Here is a 24,716-nt window from a genome sequence, read left to right on the forward strand (position 1 = left end):
TGCTCAACCGGTCTACAAAAAAACACAACAGTGGCTTTATTCTACTATTTAACAATACACCACCGTACTTTTAATTGCTCTTCTCCCACAAATCCATCAAAGTCCTCAGTTTCTGTATCTGAATTGAAGAGCTGGGTATTTTCGGCATCAAACCTGCCGGGTTCCGTCTCATCATTGTCGGAGTCAGGTGGCTGTTCAGTAATGATGCCGGCTCTCGCCAAAGCTCGGACAACATAGATATCAGATATCTTAGCCTGAACATCCAAAATCCATTCACATATGGTGGCCTAACTCGCCCGGTGCCGCCTCCGTGTTAGCCGTCTTTCATCCATTGATCTCACACCGCTCACAACTTCACTTCCAATGACCACGGTCGGACTTCTTTTGTTTATCCTCCTGGAATGATGGCAATCTACCAATTTGTTTGCTTCACTTGGTTTTGTTTCAATAGTGGAGAGATGGGCAGCATGTTGTTCAGCATACCACTAGTTTACCTACCAGAGGCCTTGTGGAGGTTAAGCGTACGTGTTACGTCCCTGTGTCAGCCATCAGGAAATGGTCCGACAGTCAGTCAAGGGGAACGCTTACCGAAGTAGCACAACATTTTTACAGATCTTGGAAATCACTACACCAGACTATAAGGAACATCGTGGATTTTAGAAAATGAATGGCTTTAAAGAACGCGTTATAGTGTGGAAAATGTAGTCATTTACAGTATGGGAAGGTCATTACTTGAGTTTATCGAGGGACCAGTAGTGTGTGGCTCCATTCTTCAGGTCCTGAACCTCAACAGCCACAACCGTGCGAGGGAAAGGCCTGGAGTCCCGGTCCTTCTCAGGTTCTGGTGGGAGCAACTCAGGGGGCAGTGGAGAGTACAGTGTGTCTGTCAACAAGACAAACTGGAACTGGACCTGAAACACGGGGGGGGCGTTAAAATATTGTCTTGTCTCGTTTCCCTGAACCCATCAAGCAGGACTTATGACTGAGGTATTCTGTAAATGTATGCCTGCATTGAAAGGTCAAAAACTGATCAATTAGTGCCTTGCTCTGAGGGGCAAATCCCCAACCAAGCCATTAACATCACTGGATATAAATTGTACACATGACAAAAGCTGAATAAATGTTGTTGAGGCACCAAAGATATATCGCCTATCGATCACTTAAGGCCTCGAAGGAGACATGGCAACCAATCATACTGGTCTCCTGATGAGAAAACCAATGTTTGATTTGTGGCAAATGAAATCCCTCTACGCCCAGCAGAGATGATTTAAAGTAAGGCTGGGGAAACGACCTGGGGACCATATACTGAATGACTTGCTATGCATTTCTAAAAAAATTGTCTCAGTCGGAAATGTTATTAAAAAGGCCAAAAATGTTTAACCCACCAATGCCCTGACAATCCCAGCGGCATCATATTTGTTCATACATTAAGTATGGCCATCACAGAACTTTATAAGAACTGAAGTGGTTCCTGAGAAGAAATGTGTTACCGCCTCTGATTTAAAGAATATTATATCAACTATATCCTGCATGCCTGCAGTTAACCACCATACCATAACGCCACCGCAAACTGCCGCTGCGATTGGTCCACAAGCATGATTACATTTCCCATTGACTTTAATTGGTCACATGTCTGCAAAGGACCATTACTGGGTCCGCCATTTGGTGGTGGCTGCTGTATACCACATACACATAAAGGATGTTGCGTTTTTGCAATTTCCCTTACTTTCTTCTTTAATTCCACACTGATGGCATTGGCTTCCTTCAGATAGACGGCATTCCCCCACAGCTGGTCACGGAGCGACGTGAACTGGTGGAACCTCCACTTCCTGAAGGCCCACTGAGCCAGCTCAAACTCGTGTTGAGTCCACGGCACTATGGAAAGTCGGGAGATAAGGCATGCGTTAATACTGACAAAGTTGCCAAAAAGTCCAGAGTATTAATCGCTTATCAATAAAAGTCCCATTTTTTGACAGTCAGGATAAGTCCATTGTCCACTCAGTCTCCATTTTGTTTAACCAACTGTACATAAAGCTGCTATACTGACAACTACCTACAATGTGGAATGTGTGAGGCCAGTTTTATTTCACCTGAATCACATCAGCACTACATTTACGTAAAACGTCATAGATGACAAACCTTCCTCTTCCTCCTCCTCCTCCAGCTCTTCCTCATCAGGTGTTTCAGCAACCAGGGAACGAGTCTCGACCTGTTTCTGAAGTTCTTGGAGTTTACTCTCATAAACCTGAAAAAGCACAGTGAAGAGGAAATAACACACACACACATTTGGATGAGCTCATTTGTCGCCCCCTAGTAAACAACATAGTTACAACAGTGGTGCCCAAACTATGGTCCCGCACTGCTGATGTTGTACCAAGTTTGTCTGCACGCAGTAAACGCAGACCTAGGCTACCACTCCACCACCACATACATACATGATACACTCCTAACCACTTTTCAAGTAGCTCTCCAAAGGATTTATTCATTTATTTTATTCATTTATCCACTCCAAGGCCGACAAAATTAGAAAGAGGGGTTCGGCAGTAGTCTGTAGTCCTCGTGTGCGCTTGGGGTGTTGCCAATAGCAGCGGAATGGGCGTGGCCGTAGGTGGGCCGTGGGTGGAACGAATTAAAAGAGTTTTGGAAATCGAAAAAAATACAGCTGGAGTTTAGTTTTGCCATATTTTCAGTTAACTATTTTCAGTAACTAATTTAGCAAAAGATGCTGTAAACAAAGGCTGTATCAGGACAACAATGGCTAGAAGAGAAATGAGGTTCTGTAGAAGCACAGTCAGTTATAATCCAGTGAGGGGCGCCATCATCATCAGCTGAGCCCGGGACAGCCTCCTGTTCTGGTGATCTCATCTCTTTGTTCAGTGTCTTGAGGGAGGACAATGAAACCTTTTAATTTGTATTTGACCTCCTCCCTGCCTGAAACCCGACCAACAAACTACAGTTTCTGGCATACATCCGATTCCTTGAATAATCTTCAACAAGCTCATAACCCAATAAGACGAAATAACAGGTCTTAAGAGACATTTGTGGAATATGACAACATTAAATTCAACATTAACCTCAAACCCGGTTTTCACATAATAAACAAATGTGAAATGCCGTTGATGGATTAAAATGCGAGAACGCATTTTCCACAAGAATCCAACATTCCAACTACATTTACAGGTTATAAACGTGGAAAAAGCATCACAGATTCCCTTTAAAAAGCACCGTATTGGGCTAGCTCCAAATTATTTTCTGAAACCAAAAAAATGGAACACTACCACTGGCTTATCAGCGACTACCCATAGTGGTTTAAAAAAATAGACAAAATATGTCTATATTTAAATAACATATTTTTATAACTGTGTAAAAAGTGTGAAATTTTCATTTGGCATAACTGGTTTTATTTTATTGTGAGCTTATAATAGGCTATACAGTCATCATTTTAATGCCTGTACAACTAAAGCTAGCTTCGCTTGGACAATAACGGGACAACAAAATAAAACAAAACAAAAATAGCTCACAAGAGTTAAATTTTTTGGCAGTGCAATGTTAGTTATTCTAGGGCAATATGGACCAAAACTCGATCAATATCGATATACGATATATATACACACCAAAATATCTTGGTGTGTCAAAGCCAAATATGCATGCAAGGTTGTCTTAAATTGTAAACAATCTTATAGAACAATAGCCGCTGAAATATAAAATAAGTATACAACAAGTTCAATATCATGTTCAATCTTCAGTGAAAACATGCTGCAGTCATGGTAGTCTCTCTGTAGCTGGGTTAGCACCGTTAGCGTTTCCATCTCACCTTCCCCATGATGACCGATGGTAAACATGGTTGATACTGTCTTTATACAGCAACCTTTATACCGTCTTTTTCGCTATTCACTCCGGCTGTGCAGCCTTTCCTCCTTTGTATCTCCGCAGGGATCTCCGGTCGTTGGGCTTAGCGAAGGGATGCTCAAGGCTAACAGCTGCTCCCGAGTGTAAACAATGGATTGGATCAATAAACTGAAGAAACAAGGGAAGGCTAATATTTTTTCTCATGATTGTACATTCAATGATAGCTAATGTTAGTAGCTAAACTTTGCAATACTGCTATCATAGGCTGGCAACAACATGTGTTGAGTGACATCGGCATATTCAAAGCAGAAAGAGGCGGGATATCATATTGGATTATGTTGGAACGTTGGCGCCCTCTGCATCCACAGCATACAGTGCCTTTAGCTAGTCTTCATGTTTTTCACTTGCATGATTACCATAACACACAGTTATGATGCAACGTCTTGTAAAGTAAGTATCGGATTCAATGTCTTTTGGCTGTAGAAATATACAGCATCACTCCCATTTATGACAAATGCGTGTGCTTGGAGCATTTTATTACAGTAATACTTTGCAAATGAATCTCTCCAACAACACAAGACGTCAGTGTATTCTTTCAAATCCTGTGAACAGCATTGTTCCACATGGGTATGTTTCAACTATGAAAACAAACTTGTGTTCATGACCACCATGAGGCACTTTGATTATGCAAATTCTAAGACATACAACAGAAATAACACAAAGACATGTGTATTTTCAAATTTCAAAAGAACAGTACATTGGATATTTTTCCCAGCTTACCAGGCAGCCATCTACACCAGTGCAACATGTTACTGAAAGGGGACCTATTATGATAATTTTTCAGCCCTTTGCATTGAGTTGTGGAATGCTATAGAGCAGCTACACACAATAACTTGTACAGAGAACGTTCTAGTTCTTCCAGAATCTGCACCTATTCAGCCGTATTTCTTTGGATTTCATGATTCCCAAAACAATTGTTTTAATGTATTCCACCCACAGCCCGCCTCCAGACACGCCCACTCTGCTGTATTGGTCACACTTCCGAGTGCATAGAAAGAGTTGCGGTTTGTGCCACTAACTGTGTAGGAGTTGATCGACTGAGAGCTGATAATAAACTGCAATTTATATTTTTAAAACATTTCTGTGACATCACAAAGGGCCAGTTTTACCACGTCTTTTGAAACAGAGCATTTCGAGCCATCCCAAACTTCTCTGAGGGCTTACTTCCAAATGCTAAAACCTCATGATCTGAAGCTTTGGCATCGGTTAAAACCAGAATACAACATTCTAACTACAGTTATAGGTCAGAAAAGTGGAAAAAGCATCATACGTCCCCTTTGAACTAAACTTAAATCATTTGGTTTTCTTTACAGCGTAGTTAAGGCATGGTGAGGATAGTCAAAATAAACACTTGTTCAACTTGAAGACACTGACAGGCAGACTTGCTGTTGGTTAAAGCCGGCACAAGCTAACACATAGTATGACTGTTCCATCAAGGCTATAGAGTTATTATGTAGACTTGACAGACTGATTCATTTAAAAACATTTGTGTCCAACACTGTCTGCCATTCAAGATGTTGAAGCCATGTCTTTGGGAACTATGACAACATCCTTCACTAGGTAGATGCTCATCTTGAGTCTGTTCACCACGGGCCCATAATGCAAAAATGAAGCTTGTGTGAAAAGGATACACAATAATGAGGTAAAGTCAGTGCATATAGTTTCCACAGGGACAGAAAAGAAAGCATTTTCAACATAAGTGCCTTTCTGGAACATTATGTCATTAATGAAGTATACCGTTACTTGTCAAAGGGGCAGTTGCATCATCACACATCTCATGTAGTATGTCTCACTGTTATGTTTTATGTGTTGGTGACTGTTTTCTGCAAGGCCAAGGAAGGAGAAACATTTTCTTATATTACTGTACTCTGCACTATACTGCATTTACTCATTACGTTATATGTCCATTACTCAAAGGGATGTGCAAAATAGTACACTAGCACACTAGCAATTGCATATTAGCGTAAATATGGGATTACAGACATCCTCAATCAAGCAGCAGACTAAGAATCCCATTCAATAAATGTATTATAAGAGTGTGTACATACCTTGTACTACAAAAAAGGCATAACGGACATGCATTACAAATTTTCAAGTTGTGCATAAAAAGGCACCATTTTAAATCCTAATCCAGTTTTTTAAGATGCTATACAACTGTCAGTGTCAAAATATCAAAAAGAGGAAAGATGCTCCAAATAACACCTTCATTAAATGAACCAGTCTCATGTAGTCGGGGGGGGGATTTATAGGCAACCTCTTTTTTAACTCCCTAAGATGGCTGTCGTTGAATCGTTAACTATCACGAGTAGTCATCAGCCAGCCGCTTGGTCTACGTCTGCATGCACTTTCAAATGTTGACTGTGCGACACAGCTGTTGGTATGAATGTATGCATGTTATACGTCCGCTACGTAACGTAACGTAAGTTGTGCTATATAATGTTTTCAAATTTAGGAAAAATCTCCAATGATGGCCCGTTCACAGTTTAGGTAGAGTAAATAAAGGCCCCAGCTTTAACTGGACCATTTAGGAAACATGATGTGTTCAATCCAATTGAGGGTCTAAGAAGGCATTCCGCTGGATGGAAGAGATAAATGCAAAGGTATTTTGCTTTCTACAATTGTGTGCTACAGCAAATATATCAACGTGTTAGAGTGGTTAAAATAATTGAAAATAAAACAATTAAAAAGGAAAATATGTAAACACTGCAAGTGAACCATGAGGACACGTTTGGCAAAGCAAAATATGACTGAAAAATGAACAGTGCGCATGGCATGCATGTTGATATATGATAAAATGGTATGTCAATGATAAATTGTCACTTTCCTAATATATACAGGCTTGGATCAACCAATAGTCTTTATGCGCAGTTGTGATCTGTAATGTTTCTGCCTACTAAAAAGAATTCTAATTCTAAACAGCTGTCTCTCTGCTGGCTTTCAGATTTGGAGCAGACATTTGCCTGCGGATGCGAGGGGGCGCCTGAAAGCTGATTTGATGGTTGCCGTGGTCAGCCGGATGGTACTGCTGGTAGCCGTTGAAGCTGCCATCCATGTACATTGTGCTGTTGTAGTGGCACGGTTGGTGGTGAAGGAGCTGGGGGTATATAGGCTGGTTCTGGTGGTGGCGGGGCTGGTAGAGGGCCTGTACATGCCTCCGGTTTGCGTCGGGCTGCTGCAGGTGCTCCGTAGAGCCAGAGGGCTGCTGACGGATGTTGAACGAGTTGCTCCGGCCTCGTTCATGGGGTTGTTGATGGTGGTTATACCTGTAGCTATGTCTTTGACCCTGGTTTGATCCTTGCTCCAAAGGTTTGTTTCGCCGCTGGACTGATGGACTTGGCAATGGAGGAGCGACTTCTACCACGGACGCAGCTACCTTTTCCTGAAACTGTACTCCTTCTGTAGCCTGGCTTTCGTCTTCTTCCTCTGCTACAGCTTCCTTTGGCACCTTTAGCTCAATGACCTTCTCATCTGTGATAATGATATGAGTGCCAGGGCTCCAAGAGTTGCGATGTTTGGGGTTACTCTTGAAGGGGAAACGGAGCTTGCGGTCTTCTGGGGGTATAAACCGGTGTGGTCCAGTCTGGCGGCGAAGCTGCTTGGAGATCTCTTGTTGCTGGAGGTTCTTAAGGCGTAGCTGCTCTTGACGAATCCAACGCATGTGGCCTTGTTTTAAAGCGGAGTCTTCGCCTGAGCTTTGGACCACTTGGAATTCTCCACTCTCTGCATCAGATGCTTCAGGCACAGGTGGTTGAGGGTTCGGGGTACTCGCTGTGCTGGACGGAGCTTCTGTACTCGGAGGTCTCTCTTGACCGTCTGGCGTAATGAGTGGAAGCACCTTCTCCATTTTTACCATCTTATTCCTGAGAGCACGGATCTCCTCATCCTTCATATTATTCTGCTTCTTCACCTCCTGCAGGATGTCCTCAAGCTTATCAATGTGCACCTTCAGCTCATCCATGACAGCCCCGCCTGCTCGAGACCCATTGGTCATGACATCCTCAATGCGTTCATCACCGACCCCTACGGTGTCCCAGACATCCCGAGCCACTGCCCTCCATGAGTCCCGCTCGTTGGGGTCCTTCTTGCTGTAGCTTGCACAAAGCTCCTTCATCTTTACGATGGCCAGTGCTTCAATTTCCTGCCGCGTGTGGCGGAAATCATTGAGCGCGACTTCATAGCAGATTTCTTTGACTGCCTGGATTTTCAGGTCGGAGATAGTCACCCACTTGGAGTCCTTGGTGATGCGGCGCCGCTGAGGGATCTGGTACATTTTCACAGGCTCTCTTCTCTTACCACTGCTGGGTAATCCACACTTTTTCACTATTGTTTGCAATTTGCTGGGGGGCAGCTTTTCTCTCAAGGAAGTGATTAGTCTCCAGCTCTCCTCACAAGACCTCTTATCTGAGTCATCCCCACTATCAGAGTCGCCATCCTTGAAAGAACAACACAGGAAACAGAAAACCAAATGGTCCCCCCCAAAAAAGAGAAATTACAATGTGAAATCAAAGAAAGGATGAAGGATGCTTTTTAAATGAGAATGAATAAAAAGGTAAGAATATGCAACACGGGAGTATGTTACGATATCAGATTCAGAAGGGACCATAGCAATGTTATCTAAATGGATTGCATACATCGGCCATACTTGACCAGATGTATGGCAACATGCATCACCTTTCATTAAAAAAAAAAAAAAAAAGATTTTTATACACAATAAAAACCAAAAACAGTGGCTTCCATTGACTTTCTTGTGTTTCATGTCTAAGATGAATTTAATCAGTTGACGTGGAAACATCCATCCATCCATTCTCTATGCCGCTTATCGGCACTAGGGTGGGGGTATGCTGGAGCCTATCCCAGCTGTCCTTGGAGGCTGGGTACACCCTGGATTGGTGGCCAGCCAATCACAGGGCAAAAACAACCATTCCCACCCAATTAACCTAGCATGTTTTTGGAATGGGGGAGGAAACCGGAATAGCCCGAGAAAAGCCACGCACGCCTGGCGTGGAAACAATTAGAAAAAAAAATGGTGTTGCTACCATTCCTTTCGTTTCAATAAGACTGCTCCCAATGTTGCATATTGTTATTGAAAGTAAAAGTTGATTTACATGATAAGCAAAGAAATATCAACAGAGGATAGAAGCTGCTATTCTGTCAAATTCCTCTCCAGAAAGAAAGCTGCGTCCCAAACGTGCTACTAGCGGATAGCGTGCATGCATGTCACTTTTGGAGCTTTCCTTATTCAGTCCAGAGGGTTTTCAGTGGCTGTCAGTATTAGCGCTGTGTTAGGAGACAGTGTTCTTGCAGCTGATCAAAAAGCCAGAGGAGAGTAAGAGACAAGAGCCTGTGGTGAGGGTAAGTGTTAATCCACGACAAGAAAGGTTAGTTGGTTGGAAAAGGAATGCAGTTTCTCATTTTGGTAGACAAAAGACATTACAGATCACAACCAGTAGGTGGAAATATTTTAGGTCTTGCTTGCTTACAGTAAAGCTGTGGCTAAAACTAGTACAAATGTTGCGTCACTGGTAGTTTGGAGCCTAACACTTGTTGCTGTGAGCCGTGGGAGATGATTCTGTACGTATGTGATTCATTGATTCAGCCGTGACCCGTGAGAACTTAGTTTCTGTAACACTGCCGCCAGATATGGCTGGCCAACGCAGTCAGCCAAAGAAGTCAATGAGAAACCACATTGTCACTGCCAAAAACTACAACAAGTTTTTGTTATCACAATGCATTGTACATGACAGCAACTGCATTGAAAAGATGAAACTCAAGAGTAAGAAAGCTAGTCTAGTCAAAAAGCACATTTACAGCCACCTCAAAAGTTGACTGGCCAAACAGCAAACACTGACACCGAGTCTATAGAGCCAGTCCTCGATGAGTTAAGAAAACATGCTACTACCATGAACCGTGCAAAAGCAGCATTTATGCAAATATGTATGCAATGTACTTCATTTTATTTTTTCATCAAATTTTGATACACTCTCAAGTACCTGCTGTTTTGCAAGATTCAAATACTCTATAGAACATACAAGAGAAGAGAGAGAAGTGGAAACAGGGATTTGGAAAGAGGAAAGCGTGACAATCTAATTTTGGCTCCATCAAATTGCTGCAGCTGCTTCAAACCAGAAGTCTTCCATGCAAGAACAGCACACATGCACTGGTGCACACATTCAAATCCCAAATGTGTCAAAGCTCAGAGTGAGAATTAGTACTAGGCGATTTAAATGGGTGCTTGGAAATTGACTACAACGGAATCTCACATAATAATGCCGTGTCACTCACAGAGCTACCTTCGTCACAGAAAGCATCATTCAGCTCTCTTGAACCCATTCAGCAGTTACTCACTACAGGGAGGACTCCCAATCATTTTGGAGAAACTCCAGTCGCTTTGAACTCACCAGTCTCTGCTGCTCCAGAAGTTGGTCCGCTTCTTCCTTCTCCTTTTTGTAGAGGATTTCCATCTCAGTGAGCCTGAGCACACAGATTGGAAGATTTACAACTGCATGACACGGTACGCCTCATATCAATTGGAAGCCTACAATTCACCTTTTCTCCATTTCCTGCTTCATGTCGATGCCCTGCTTCTCCAAAAGCTCTCTCTGAGCAAAGGTCCAGTCCACTGGCTCCACGGGGGTTTCGGCCGTTGGCGTTTTCTCCCTTTCCGCCCTGGCTTGCTCAGGGTGGTTGAAGCGGAACACGTGGTTCTTTCCCATAATAATACGGTTCCCTGAAAAAGTGTATGTGAAGGCAATATCTATGAAAAGATGACTTTTTTTCCCACACAGATCATTGCAAGAAGAACGGCCAAATAGACATGGATCATAACTAGGAAAATGCTAATTAATCTTCAGTTGTCTTCCAAAACAGTTTACACTGGCCGCTGCATTTAAGTCCAAGTACCTGAACGCAGTTGGATTGCATCCTCAACACGCTTGCCGTTGACGTACGTCTCTGATCTCTCACAGGGCACCAGCATGACGATAACTTTAGCAAAGACACACATCATTATACACTGTCTGCAAATCGTCCCACTGACAGAAACAACAATACATTTCAATAAATCTCAACAAGAGTTTCCCAACAAGGTCCCTCACCATCCCCGTTGGCATTTCTTTCACTGCGGAAAATGCAGTGCTCCTCCCTGATGTGGGCACCACTTAAAACGATATCCTGCCGCCTTTCAGCATCAGCCTGTCCCACCCTGGAAGCATTACAGAGGCTGTTTTAGAGGGCACATATTTCTGCAAAAAAGTCAACATGAGTTACTAAATGGGCCCTTTAATCTAAAGGGTGATTCATCTGTTTCTGAAGCCCAGAATTGATTTCACTTAACGGTGATGATCTTTAGCAAGGCTAAAGGACGAAAAAGAAATATAGTCTTAAATCATTGTGGGAATATTGCAATGTTGATATGCCTCAACACTAAATGTAAATCTAAAACTAAATCTACATAGCAAATGTGCTGTAACCTGGGTGACTTTAAAGGTGGTAACATAAAAGCGATGAGCAACAACAGCACAGGTCAGGCAGAATGCATGTTGACTGTTCAAGTTTAGTTTCACTGTTTTATACCTAGAAATGATTAGAATTGTTCCACACTTCTTACCTTGTAATTCCATCTTTGATGTAGTACAGCAGACACTCTGACATGAGAGGATCCTCATTTAGGTTAACCAGGTGAGGAGTCTGCAGGACAATATTGAACCATCAAGCAGCCAAGATGGGAAGCATCCGTTACATTGTTTATAAATGACTATATAATGGTCACATCCACGTACTGCTGAGAGCACCTTCTGTCTGATTTAGAGTGCTACCACAACACAATACATCTTAAAACAACCAACCTTCTTTGGGGAGAAGACCCCGTTAAAGTCTGTATAGAGATCACAAGTCTTCTCAGTGAAAGGCTAACCAATGGAGCAGCAGTGTGTGAGAAGGGAAAAAATGGAAGACAGATGGATGTGAACAAAAAGACCAAGGCAAGACTAAAGCTGCTGTATGTCACCGGCTCACGGTTACATTTGTTCACCCTACAAATATGGGAACTAGTGGCCGACCGATGTGGGCTGATACTGGTAATGGGGGATGAAAAAAGGCCGATATCCAATATATATGGGACTAAAAAACGCTTAGTATACACAGGGCACATACTGTACATCAAGATAAATTCTTATATTGGCCAAAATATGATTCAACACAAGGCACAAGACCACCAAATGAAAATTAAGAAGGTGAATTAGTAAGACTGTGAACATAAGGACATGCCTCTTTGTGATTTACTTTCAGGGTTAGCCACAAATGAGTAGTTGTGCTGGTGCTGCAGCCCTGGCTAACCTGTACACTGCATGTTACGTCTAACATGGTCATCCACACCTTCCCCTTCCCCTCTGCCTGTCAAATGAATATGTACAGATGATACTATAGCAAATTAAGGTCTTGTGTTATTTGCCGAGTTTTCTCATTTAACTGGGACAAAAAAGTCATGTTGTGCTTGGACAAAAGTCTTGTTGCATACCAAAATAATAGAGAGTAGAAATGATATTTTCCTTGAAAACATAAACATGCTACAAAACCTCAGAACATTAAGGCGAGGTGCCTTGGTAAGAGGAATTATTGTGTACGACTCCCATGATCTTGGATCACTCCACCCACGTATCCCACATCCCCGACTACAATAACTCATTCATAAAATGATCTGGAATGGCAAAGGGAGCATCTTGCACGACTCCCAGGCTGCAGCACAGGCAGCAGGCAGCGAGAGACGCAGAGAGGAAGTAACTGCATCGCGGTGCAGCAAAAGAGGCATCTACAATTTGCAGTCGTGACGTTGTTCGAAGGGGCTATACAGTCAATGATAGCTAACGTAATAACTAAACTTGACCAAATCGCTATCATTAGCTGACAACCAACATAACTGTGCATGTGTTACGGTGGACAAAGCAGGAGGAGGCCAGGACATAATGATTGCTGTAAATTTGAGCGAGTGCCACTCCAGGAAACCTCTCTCTGTGACATACAGCAGGTTTCATAGCTGGGGGGGGGGGTGAAACTACTGACACTGAACAGTCTATATTCACAACTCCGAGCAGCAGTTCTAAGTGAAGTCGGGATGATGGCACTAATGAGCTTTTCCACTGCACAGTACTGGCTTGGCTCTGCTAAGCTCTACATTGAAAGCATCGGTCAAAACGTGACGCATCAACGACCACAATGGGGGGAGGGGGTGACTGTATTTACTTGTCAGCATGTGATTGGCCACAGACGGGAATAATCTCATCCAAAAGAAGACTGAGGTGGAGACTGAGGAGCATAACACTGCAGTAGTGATTCCTTCATAATGTATCGGCTCAACATATTTGGAACCCAGACTTAACCAGGGGCTGGAAATAGTACCATTTGCTTCCAAGGGAAATGCAACAATAGCAAGTACAGCCATTTTGAGCCAGGTCGGTACAGTGCAGTAGAAAAGTAAAATATCACATCATATTCCAAGTACAATATGTTTAAAAAAGACTAATTGTTCAATTCTATATAAAAAACTAGACATAACATACTATGGAGCTACTACAGGTGTTCCACACAGAAGCTCTCCAGAACCATCATTCAAGCTATTCTCTTTCTCAGGGGACTACTCAGGAATTGTACTTCATCTGCCAACGTGACTGAACAAACCTTGGTGGGAAAACAATCAAACTGTTCATCAAACGGGTTTTCCTGGCTGAGCTGATTACATGAACAAGGCGCATTGTCAGCAGTGAAAAGAAACCAAAATGATAAGGGATGGGAAGAAAAGAGACAAGACAGTGCATGGAGGAGTCTTGTCGGAACACAGTAAGACATGAAGTGAAGTTGGGGGGGGGCATGTCTGATGATGGATGGCCTACCTTTTTGGGAGAGAAGACACCCAAAGTGCCTCCATCTTCACGTATGGCCACACCCATCTCTGCTAGTAAGGCCTCCCTATTGTGAAGGAACAGGATGTTCTATTCAATTTAAATTCCAGAAATTTTATATTATGGCAAAAGTGGAAATTGGAGAAAATGGGAGTGATAATGTGCAACATTAAGGCTTTTCTGACAAAGAATAGCGCTGAGGGTTGAACTACTTTGTGCATGCGTGTTACTGAGCACAACATGGACTGAATAAACAGTATTGGGGCTGTCCTGATCGTGACCTCTCCATGCGGATTGCCTCAGTCTTTCGCAGCTTCTCTTCCCAGGTTTCATTGAGCTCAGCAATGATCTTTTCAGATTCCTAAAACACAAAAGTCAACATGTAAAATGGCATAGTCAAAAATCTCCCATTTTCTGGTACTGTTGCTGAACAGCTTAACATTCAATGTCTATGTTTGTATGTGATGACTGTTTTTTTCTTTAAATCACAACGTGATCACCAACGTGCTCCACCTTTCGCTAGCGTGTGCTCCTCTTCAGCTGGAAGGGAACAACTCGGGAGCTATTTTTGTCCACTTTCCTGCATATCTGCGTTAGCGCTTGACGTCATTTGATGACAGACAAGAGTGGGCACCTCGGTCGCCATGGCAACTGCAGCTTTTAATGGTTGGCTGCCGTGCTGCTCTAGTTTAGGGTTCTACTGCCGGTGAGATATTAAGTCATACGAGTAAAATCTGACTGGTAAAAGGCTATTTGTGATTTGATATTACATTACAGGAACGTGAGACTGTGTTATTGAACTTAATTTCAGCTGAAATTTAAGCCATTATAAAATGACAGTCACCCTATTAGTGAGAAATTACCAATTCACAAGGTACAAACTGTCTGTTGATGCTAACATGCTAACACAACTCGGGTGCTAGGCTAATAACGTCCAGCGGACTAGATTATGTTTTTGACAGGCTTTAAGAATACAAATACATTCTTGACAAAAAAAAGACATCAATCTTTTGTGGTGCACTCTGGGATTTGTATCTGTGGTGTATGTGTGACACAGAAACTAACTGGCTATTCACAATGGGGGTTGAAGGACAATATTAGAAAATAACTCAATATATTATGATTGCTATTATTTGTAGGAATACACCCATGCTGGTACACCACCACAATGCCATGCTGGCGCCAACTTTACCTTGAGTCTTTCAATGGCTTCCTCCCCACCAGGAGTGGACATGATGCGCTCCTGGATGCTGGTGGCCGACTGCAGGGCCCCCTGGCTGCACAGTGAGCCAGACGAGGGTGACACTGTCAGGGAACCGATAGGGGCTGTGGAGAAATGGCCAGGGCGTTGGTTCTCTGAGGCTATCAAGTATCTATTCTTATTGTTGTGAATGTCTTTGAGGTCTGAGCCAACAGCAAGAGAGAAGGAGAACAGAGAGGAAAGTGGGCCAGGATGGGATAGGGTGATAAAAACATGTTAAATGAAGGGAATTAAATACAAAAATCGGGCGAGAAGAGGAAAAGGAGATAAGGGAAAAGAGAAAGGACAGAGGGGGGAAGACCAATGTAAGACATACATTGTACCAACGGGTTAAGACAAACATACTTCATCACGTCAGCTACAAAGAGCAGCAGTTTTCACTCCAGGTATCTTGGTTTTTCTGGCTGATTGTATTGCAGCAATTAGTAAATTTTATGGTTTGGAATTTAACGTAGACTCTTTAAAGGGGACCGATGATGCTTTCCCCCCTTCTCCGACCTATAAATGTAGTTAGAATGTTGGATTCTGGTGTTAAACCCTGCCAAGGTTTCACATCAGGAGGTTTGTGCATTTGGAAGTGAGCCCTGAAGGAAGTTTGGGATGGCTCAAAACACTGGGAGTGGTAAAAGGAGTGGTAAAACTGCCCCTTGTGATGTCACAGAGGAGTGGACTTTCTTATATGGGCGTGGCTTTAAGCCAGCGAAGCTCTCAGCCCTCCCCCAAGCTCTGCTCCTCTGTTTACTTGCTAGCAATGTCTCTAACCCACCACAGTTAGTAGCCACATTGGAAGTTACCCATTCTGTAGAAAACCTAAGGCTAACATGCTAACGCTACTTACTATTGAGAGACGTCTTGAAGTTAGAAACGTTGGACTGTCCAGTCCCTACTTCCGGATGGGATTCGGAAGCCAACACATACGGCTGTATGTTAAAAGCCGACATTTTTAAAAGATACAACTCCGATACCGTGTGACCATCCATAGCGGAGTGGGCATGCTAGTAGGCAGGCATCAGGGGGGGGGGGGGAATAAAATAGACCGTTTTCTGCGGGTACTACGAACTCCAAAGAAATACAGCTGAATAGTTGCAGATTCTGGAAGAACTATAAAGCTTTATGTGCCGTTTACCATGTGTAGCAGCTCTAAAGGTGTCCACAACTCAATACGAAGAGTGGAAAATGAGCATTATAGGTCCCCTTGAACGTCTACCTGTACAACTCTGTATTCATGTTGCTTTATCATACACTGTGTGAAAACTGCTATCACTTTCTTGGCAGTAGCATGGGTGGAAGATGGAGACTGCAAGATGGTCCAGAGAGGAGATGAGTAACATTTAACGGCACCGGCATGCTACCAAAGTTCAGCCCACAGTCCTTCCCACACATACACATACAATCCCGCTATCACTCATGTCTCATTCACATATATATAATAGCAACCTATTCAAAAGTGTCAATTAAAGACAAAAAGACATCATTGTAACTTTTTGTACCAAATTATGTGCCAGCATCAAGGCCAGAAGCCAAATTTAGCAATAGCAATACAGATTCTTTAGAACAACATCAGGGGTCTGGCAGTCACGGAGAGCTGACAGTTTGTTTACAATTACGATAAGTTAATAGGGATAACAGTGCAAAGGAGGTTAGAGGAAAGGGCACACCAAACCAACTATTCACTCAAAAGTTAGTGGAATCTACAATTTCTATATATTGCACCTTTTGGTCTGTAGTTCTGAACCTCAGTTTGACAACTGAGCAGTGGCATTCTAATACTTTGAGAACTGTCACCTGCAGTGGATGATTAGTAATACAAGAAATGAGCACCAACAAAGAGAGCTGCAACAGGGGGTTTTAAGGATGACATGGAATGAAAATGGATAGAGAGAGAACTAGCCTTAAAAAGGGACACTCAATTAGCAATTAGCAGCTCTGATCAACACAAGGGTAACGCATGCTAACCATCGCCAAACTAGAAAGCCTTGCATTTATATTCAGCTTTAGCTTATTTTTGCATTTACATGCAAAGCTGGTAACATTTCTAATTAAGGCTGGGCGACATGGCTTAAAGTATTTTTTTATGTCCACATGAAGTTACACACGCTAATAGGGTTTTAAAATAACTTTAAAACTTTTTAAAAACCCCAGCATTTGTTAAAAATGAATAGTTTCTTCTTTCACGGTTTTTATATAGTTTAACTATTGACATGCAGAAAAAACAAACAGAGACAGTATAATTGATGCAAATACTACCAACTATATTAGGGGTGTCCAAAGTGGAACCACAGGTCATTTTCTGTCCGCCGGAGAATAATGTAATCATGAAACGTAACAATCACTATGAAAGAAGATTAGAGCCAAATTGAATGTTTGAACAAGATATAATAATTATTGAACTATATTTAGCAGCGTTTGACCAACATTTGAATGGTTTTAGCAAAATAATAATAATACTACTACTAAAAATAATGAAAAGTGGTATCAAAGTGATTCCCTCATTCTTGTGGCCCTCAGTGGAAAATGTTTGGACACCCCTGAACTCCACTAATTTAGTATATCGCCCAGCCCTAGTATTAATATTGAACAATGTTATCCTAACTACTATCGAGCAAACAGGGATGGCCAATGCAAGACAAACAGACATATACAAACATTTGATTCCACTTCCTGGGCAATCATCCCCCAGAGGATCAACTGAGGGGAGGCAGGAAAAGATGAGAGGGTCAGAGTTCCAAAGCAGTAGATTGGTAGCTTTTAGTGCTTTTAGGTATTCTCTACTCTGAGCAGAATGAGAATGAAGACAGTGATGGAAAACGTGGTGACAAAGGTCTTGTTGCAGAGTAAGGAATGAGCAAGTTAAACCCAGTTTGTACATCTCATCTAATCACATCAGACACTTGGACAGTTACGAGTTGGGATGTCTGAAAGAGTTAAATATTGCCTCAAATATGTTCTGATGCTAAGGATACTAAGCTACAGTGTGTGACACAAGCAGAGCTGTGATAAATGAAAGGTACAAAGTGAGTTGTTATTAATCAGTCCGTGTGATAGTAATGGTAGTTCAACTATCCTCCTTCAACCTTAAGAAACATGAAAATATTTAGTGTTCTATTACTTTGATATAGTAAAGGCAGAAGACAGAAGCTGCTGAGAAGAGAGCATAAATGCTGCAGTGAAGAACAAACTCACTATCCAGGATGTCTCCCAGTCCTTGTGCACGCAGTAGCTCCTTCAGTCGAGCAACTTCATCCTTAAGGTCGCGCACCAGTTTATTGTTGGGATCTTCATTGATAACAGCATTGCATTTGATGTTCTTTGCTCGATCAGCATAGCTAGAAAAAACAAATAAGATATTCATGACATGCAAATGCCATGTCCAGAGAATGGGAACCTTACCGGAGGGTGCTAAGGGTTTCATCATAATTGATATCAGCTGGACTGAGTGCAGCTACCATTGCCGTTCTGGAGTTTCCACCTATGTGTGAAGAAGGAAAAAAGGCCAAAGAAATAAATATGACACAAACTCCCCCCAAAAGCTACATTTCCATTTCAAACATCTTACTTTTCAATGTGCTGCTACTAAGGGGCAATCAAAGAACTGGCCACATTGTATACTACTACTACTACAATACATGTCAAAAATACAGCGGCTCCATCACATCCTCTTGCTGTATCATCATTTGTATCATGCATTAGCGTTCATACCAAGGTTCTCCCTCAGCAGCCATGTCAAAACAGAGTCTCGATATGGGATGAAGTCAGTCTTCTTCTTCTTCTTGCTCTGAAACAGGGAGGCAAATACATTATTCAGGATTTTAACCCTGTGTGATGCAAGGAGTTAGTGATGGTAGTTGGAATTCGCCAGTACATTGTAATATAAATTGGGGCCACATGAAATGAGGAAAAACCTAACTGGAAGATCTTTGTCAGAGCAAGGCATTTTACAGTGCAGGATGCCTAAAAGCGGTTAATAGCCTTAAACATTGAACATGGCCAAAGGCCGTCCAATCTGTCCAGGGAAGAAATCAAAAGGTGAATGGATGAGCTGCCAAAGGGTTTTTACCTTGCTGGAACAGTTATCCTGCGTAAGCAGTTAGAACAAGGACAGGAGAAAAGACAAGGGGAGGCATTACAACATGCCAGGCTCATCTCCGTCAGGTCAGAAAAGGACCATCAAACACTCACCACTTCAGCCAGGGCTGAGATGACCTTTCCTAACGTGGTTAGGGATTTGTTGATGTTTGCACCCTCCTGTAAGCAAATAAACATATTACTCAAGTTGGACATGTAAGCTATTGTTTAGGGTATGCAATAATGGAGTCTTACCTTTAGCCTGGTACCTTTAGCACCAGTGGAATCCGCTCGTTCACTCCCCGCCAAGTCAACTAGACTAATTTTACTGACCTGAAAAGGGAGGAGAAGCATTTGACTTCCTTTTTTATCTACAAGGTTATTGAAAAAGAATAAAATGAAGAAAAGAGGTTACTAAGTACAAACAATGTCAAAACAGATAGTATGGTATGGTCCTAGCAAAACACACTTTGTGTTGCTTTGTGTCTGTGTCTGTGCCAGAGGAAATGCAGCCAAATGAAAAGTCCCTCTTAGCCTTGTCTGACCTTTTCAGTAGAAAGGTCTGTCTCGCTGTCATGTTTCCTCTGAGTGAAGACAATGGTAAAAACTGCATGGGACCTGCTGCTGGTCTCGTTCATGTTGGTGGCTGCCACGGTTCTGTAGATTAAAACATACAGACGTACTTAGTATGGCTTCCTCTTTTCCATAACAAACACAAACACTCCTGGTCTTTGCCAACACGAGTCATCCTCACTGGGTTTACACCTATTAGTGACTTAAATATGAGGGATTGGTGGATCATACTACAAAGAAAAACCAAAACACACAAGGCCGAATGAGTGGAATTATTTCCACAGCATGGCATGTAAACCCCCATCTCCTGCCGTGACTGTGCCTCTGAGTCAGCACAGGAAGATTAAGGCAGGGCTCACGCCTCCCTGCAGGGGAGTGCACAGCGACACAGATGCACAAGCACACAATAACGTCACGCAAGTGAAAAATATGACTTGTTTCGTGGAAGTACTCATTACCTCAATTCAAAGCGCTATTTAATAGGTGTTCCTTAAACAACTAACTGTATAACTTGGGCTTATAACTTGGGCTCACCTGGCCTTATTGCCAGCATCCATGAGGTCAGCGATGTCAGTGTACGAGGTCACTGCCAGTTTAGAGAGGTCCTCTACGTAGGGGCCCAAAAGAGGATGCTCTCTCACCCGCAGATTGCCTTTGTTTTTGGGATTGAGCAGATCCCGCACCCGCTCACAGTAGATCTCCATGTAACTAACCTATTGACAAAGGTATACAGTCAGACAATTGTAAAGGCAACGTGAAAGAAGGCAATAAGTAAAATGATGATGGAAAGCAGCGTGGGGGTCACCTCAACAGAGTAGGAGAGCTCCTCTTTGTTGTTGTCTTCATTGATTTTCTCAAAGAGATCTTCGCAAAGCTGAGGGGAAGATAAGAAAGACGTGTTTGCACCAATTGCATGTGGTTAGATGATAATTACCAATTGAATCTTATAGTGTTATTCAACTTGATGAAAAAACAAGGACAAACCATGGGAATGATTCCTTCCTGCCCCTCCTCCTGTTTGCCCATCATGGTGTAGGATTTCCCAGCTCCAGTCTGGCCATACGCAAAGATGCACACGTTGTAGCCCTCAAAGGCGTGCTGCAGCATTTCCTTGCCAATGTCATTGTACACTTGGTTCTGTGCGGCAAAGCAGGGGTCTTCTGGCTGAAAGGGGAACAGAAAATGGTACACTTGCAGTAACGTTCACTGAGGATTTGTTTCTCATACGTCTCAGTACTTAACACACAGGAAAAAGGTTAGACTCACAGTTGTGTGGGACCAGTAGGAGTAATCAAAACTGAAGGTCTTTGCTGGTTCTTTGGGGGCTTTGGGGTTGAGAATAGCTGTGGATGAAAACAAATAATGTAACATTTCCAAGCACTTACTGCTCAGTGAGGCTTCTGTTACATTAATTTGGCAATTTCAAAGTAAAAAACATTGTTCAAGAAACAATACAAGCAGTTGATGTTTGCTAAATACAAGGATGAAGAGTCTTAAACCAGTCATGATGTGCTATATATATCACTATATTGACACTTACTATGGTACACATTATGTCATTGGATGGTCATATCACCTACTACTTCGGTACCAGGTACATTATTAAAAAAAAACAAAAAACCTTAAACTGTATTATGGAAAGCAGGAAGTGAACAAATGTAACAGTTACTGATTGTAAAAGTACCAGATGAAGGGGTAGGATTTAATAAGCTTTGCTTCTTCCTACTCCTTTTGGACATGTGGAACTGTGAACTGATTATGGGATGCACTCAATTGGAATCTGATGCATGTTCAAAGGAAATAAAACCATTACCATTGTTATCCATGTCATTCTTGAAGTATTTAACAAATAACTAAATGCATGAATAACTCCGGTTTCCTCCCCCATTCCAAAAACATGCTAGGTTAATTGGCGACTCCAAATTGTATGAATATGAGTGTCAATGGTTGTTTGTCTATATGTGCCCTGTGATTGGCTGGTGACCAGTCCAGGGTGTACCCCACCTCTCGCCCGAAGACAGCTGGGATAGGCTCCACCACCCCCGCGACCCTCGTGAGGATAAGCGGTAGAAAATTAATGAATAAGTTGATTTTGAGCCCAATCTTGTCGCCAACTGGTGTCCCTCTCTACATGGTCCTTGTCAGTGATACATTTGACACTGCACAAAGGAGGCAACCTTGCCCTGATGAATTGTGTTGAGGGATACACCTGTTGCATGCACCTGCCATTGGCCTGATGACTATTCACTTCTCCAGGACTCGGCCACACAGACATTTCCTTATGAACAAGAATCTGCAGGCATGTCTGGCATGTCATCCCTCTCAGCCATGTTTGCTGCTAAATTGCTGCTTAAATCTTTCCGCACACTGAATACGAAACAAGAAGAAAAGAGATCACATTGACAATTTACTGGAGGATATTTGATGATGATAATATCCCAGCCCACTGTTTATTTTAACTCTCTTGACTCTTTGATGATCATTTATCAGTCGCTGCGGGTCGTCTGCAGTGTTCCCTCAGGCCACAAAGACCTCAAGTCGAATTAGCAACCATGCAAATATAGCCTACGAACACAGGTAGGAATAACAAATACTGCATCCTTATCCTAATAAAGACTACTTGAGAGCCTTTTCTGTACGCTGTATTGATCCCAGTTTAATGCAACTTCTGAGCTTGGCTAACAGGCAAATTAAAGCCTCCTGCCATAAAGGAGCATTAGGAGGCTTTCAAATCAAGATGTCCCCGGCTGTGCTCGGAGGATGCTGCACAATTAATAATGCAGGAGATGTGGAGACGGGGATTGTGTATCGCCCTCCGTCTGTCACACACTGACAGAAAGGCACAGCGTGTCCTCAAAAACAAGAACATCGACTGCTCTAAAGCTAAATATGTAAGAACAGACAAAGCTGCACCACTTCCTGTTGAGGAGACCACGCCCCGACATGGCGAAAGACCACGTGTGTACCCTGTTACCAACAATTATCAGAGGCGTTGTTGATTCTCAACTAGCTTGTGAATTGTAATGAATAGTGAATAATAATTAATGAAATAATAAATGAAAATGGACCAGTACCCCATCTCGCCCAAAGTCAGCTGGGATAGGCTCCAGCATTCCCCCCGACCGTAGTGAGGATAAGTGGCAAAGAAAACGGATGGATGCATCTACCGACAGGTTGAGGTGCAACAGCAAAGCAGGAGCTTCCATATTGGGTACTGAAAGAGGATACAGTGGGGCAGGTGGCTAAATAAAGCCAAAGTTCACCTTTGCCCTGCCTCCAAAGGGAAATTGGACCCAGGGTAGAACGAAACATCGGGTTGTTTTGGTTACCAATGTCCTGCCACAAAAAATACACTGACGAAGAACAAGGGGGGCATCTTAAGCTAGTGGTACCCACTTTTGGAGATTAAATGATGAATGGTTTATCTTTAACCCTTCAATGTACTCAAAAAAGGTAGATCAGGTCGTTTGTAAGAAGATGACACTTGTTAAAAGTTGCATCAAACTATGTACTTCCTTTGGAGGAAGAATGTCATGTCCAACACCATTTACAGTTCATGTTCCCAGGAGAAACCATCATGGATTTAAAATGGCAGACGTGTGTGCTGTGTAACGAACAGCGTCATCACACGTCTTTCTGAACCATAGCAACAGGTATGGAAGCAGTTTCCGGTTGCCATAGCAACAACCTGGCACACACGGAGGGGAAGTGGCACATTGCACTGTTCTCTTTCTCTTCAGCCATTTCACTGCCGGGTAGGATGATGGTGTTGTATATTAATACTGTATTAATCGGCATTGGAATACAAATAGTTAACGATGCAGAAACAAATTTACTGAAAAAAAAACATTACTGGGACGAAAATGTCATGGGGATTTTCGTCTCCTGACGAGCAGACTGGCAGACAGGTCATTGGTGCTCAATGGGGGGCCTCCCATCCCCCAGTGAGGTGCATACCCGTTAAATAACCACATCCTGCTCTCTGAAGGAGATCACTCCATTTTGCACTCCAGCATTCAACATGTGGCCAATAATCCGGCACAGGGGAAGTCAGTGTCCTTAGGGGGTCTCTACACACCAGATGAGGACTAAAGGCTTGTGCCTTTCACCTGAGGCGATTCTGCTCGAAGCTCTCAGGACTTGCTCACACCGGACAAGAGTGCACACCAAATAAAGCAGAGAAAACCAATCTGAAATGTTAAGCACATCCAGTGTGAATGTGCAGATTTCTCATGAGCACATGTGCTTCTTTCATGCAAAGGAATGTTACGAGCATCCCTGCAGCATGTGTATTATGTAACAGTTCACCTCTTTACGGTCTCGGATGGATACATCTGCAAAGCACCATCACATAGTCCCAAGCTAGCAGCAGAGCTAACAAATTACATTTTTAAAATGATTTTAAAACATGGCCCCACTGACCACAGTGGATAAATAAAGGTGCTCCTGTGTAAAATGTGATTTTAAGAAATATTCATTATCTCAAAAATCCAAACAATTGGTCATTCATTATCATGCAAAATGTCTTATTCTCAAGTTAAACAAGCAAAAATGTTGCTTGGTTTAGCATGCTAGTGTGGTTGTGTGTGTGTGACGCGGGCTAGATGAATACTATATCTTCACCACTTTAAAGGGGAATTGCACTTTTTGGAATGTTGCCCATCATTCCCAATCCTTAAGTGAAACATAACCACATATTTCTTTCCCTTTTCTGTGCATTATAACACCAGAAAAACAGTTAATTTAAGCTATCTTACAATGCTGTTATTGTGATACACCTATTTTGACTAGGAATCCCTCTAAAAAAAACCTCTCTAACAACATCGCATTGTTTGATATCCATGCTGTGATCATGCATTAACATGTACATAATAATATCATGTATCATAATAACATGTCATCGTTGCAGCATCTTGCCCTATTTACACTACCCAAACTTTTTTTCTCGGCGCATTCATACTAGCGAGTTAACACGACGCCTCGCTAATTGCTAGTTACATACCAAGCGCTCCATT

The 24,716-nt window shown here is 42.5% G+C and overlaps 1 protein-coding gene across 25 annotated transcripts in view; it reads right to left on the bottom strand.

Moving 5' to 3' along the window:
* The window catches only part of kif1b (kinesin family member 1B), a 49,425-nt gene that overhangs the window by 16,108 nt on the left and 8,601 nt on the right, over nucleotides 1-24,716 (bottom strand). For 6 of the 25 annotated variants that reach the window (XM_078798302.1, XM_078798306.1, XM_058083182.2 and 3 more), the window contains exons 3-28: nucleotides 20,968-21,044; nucleotides 20,686-20,865; nucleotides 20,507-20,575; nucleotides 20,236-20,414; nucleotides 19,674-19,785; nucleotides 19,384-19,461; nucleotides 19,243-19,308; nucleotides 19,121-19,138; nucleotides 18,763-18,838; nucleotides 18,454-18,532; nucleotides 18,247-18,389; nucleotides 17,710-17,751; nucleotides 16,777-16,848; nucleotides 14,995-15,206; nucleotides 14,084-14,163; nucleotides 13,794-13,869; nucleotides 13,582-13,632; nucleotides 11,754-11,816; nucleotides 11,516-11,595; nucleotides 11,004-11,110; nucleotides 10,810-10,893; nucleotides 10,456-10,636; nucleotides 10,308-10,380; nucleotides 2,140-2,245; nucleotides 1,727-1,875; nucleotides 733-911 (exon numbers count right to left, since the gene is read on the bottom strand). In XM_078798302.1, the coding sequence (XP_078654428.1) occupies nucleotides 733-911; nucleotides 1,727-1,875; nucleotides 2,140-2,245; nucleotides 10,308-10,380; nucleotides 10,456-10,636; nucleotides 10,810-10,893; nucleotides 11,004-11,110; nucleotides 11,516-11,595; nucleotides 11,754-11,816; nucleotides 13,582-13,632; nucleotides 13,794-13,869; nucleotides 14,084-14,163; nucleotides 14,995-15,206; nucleotides 16,777-16,848; nucleotides 17,710-17,751; nucleotides 18,247-18,389; nucleotides 18,454-18,532; nucleotides 18,763-18,838; nucleotides 19,121-19,138; nucleotides 19,243-19,308; nucleotides 19,384-19,461; nucleotides 19,674-19,785; nucleotides 20,236-20,414; nucleotides 20,507-20,575; nucleotides 20,686-20,865; nucleotides 20,968-21,044 (2,632 nt within the window). Of the gene's footprint in view, nucleotides 1-732; nucleotides 912-1,726; nucleotides 1,876-2,139; nucleotides 2,246-4,353; nucleotides 8,342-10,307; nucleotides 10,381-10,455; nucleotides 10,637-10,809; nucleotides 10,894-11,003; nucleotides 11,111-11,515; nucleotides 11,596-11,753; nucleotides 11,817-13,581; nucleotides 13,633-13,793; nucleotides 13,870-14,083; nucleotides 14,164-14,994; nucleotides 15,207-16,776; nucleotides 16,849-17,709; nucleotides 17,752-18,246; nucleotides 18,390-18,453; nucleotides 18,533-18,762; nucleotides 18,839-19,120; nucleotides 19,139-19,242; nucleotides 19,309-19,383; nucleotides 19,462-19,673; nucleotides 19,786-20,235; nucleotides 20,415-20,506; nucleotides 20,576-20,685; nucleotides 20,866-20,967; nucleotides 21,045-24,716 lie in introns of those variants that run through there. The other 19 variants (XM_078798304.1, XM_078798307.1, XM_078798309.1 and 16 more) reach the window with 13 other exon arrangements.

The sequence above is a fragment of the Doryrhamphus excisus genome, linkage group LG17 (genome assembly GCF_037039965.1).
Source record: "Doryrhamphus excisus strain RoL-2023G ecotype Guam linkage group LG17, RoL_Dexc_Guam_v1.1, whole genome shotgun sequence".
NCBI classification, from domain to species: Eukaryota; Metazoa; Chordata; class Actinopteri; order Syngnathiformes; family Syngnathidae; genus Doryrhamphus; species Doryrhamphus excisus.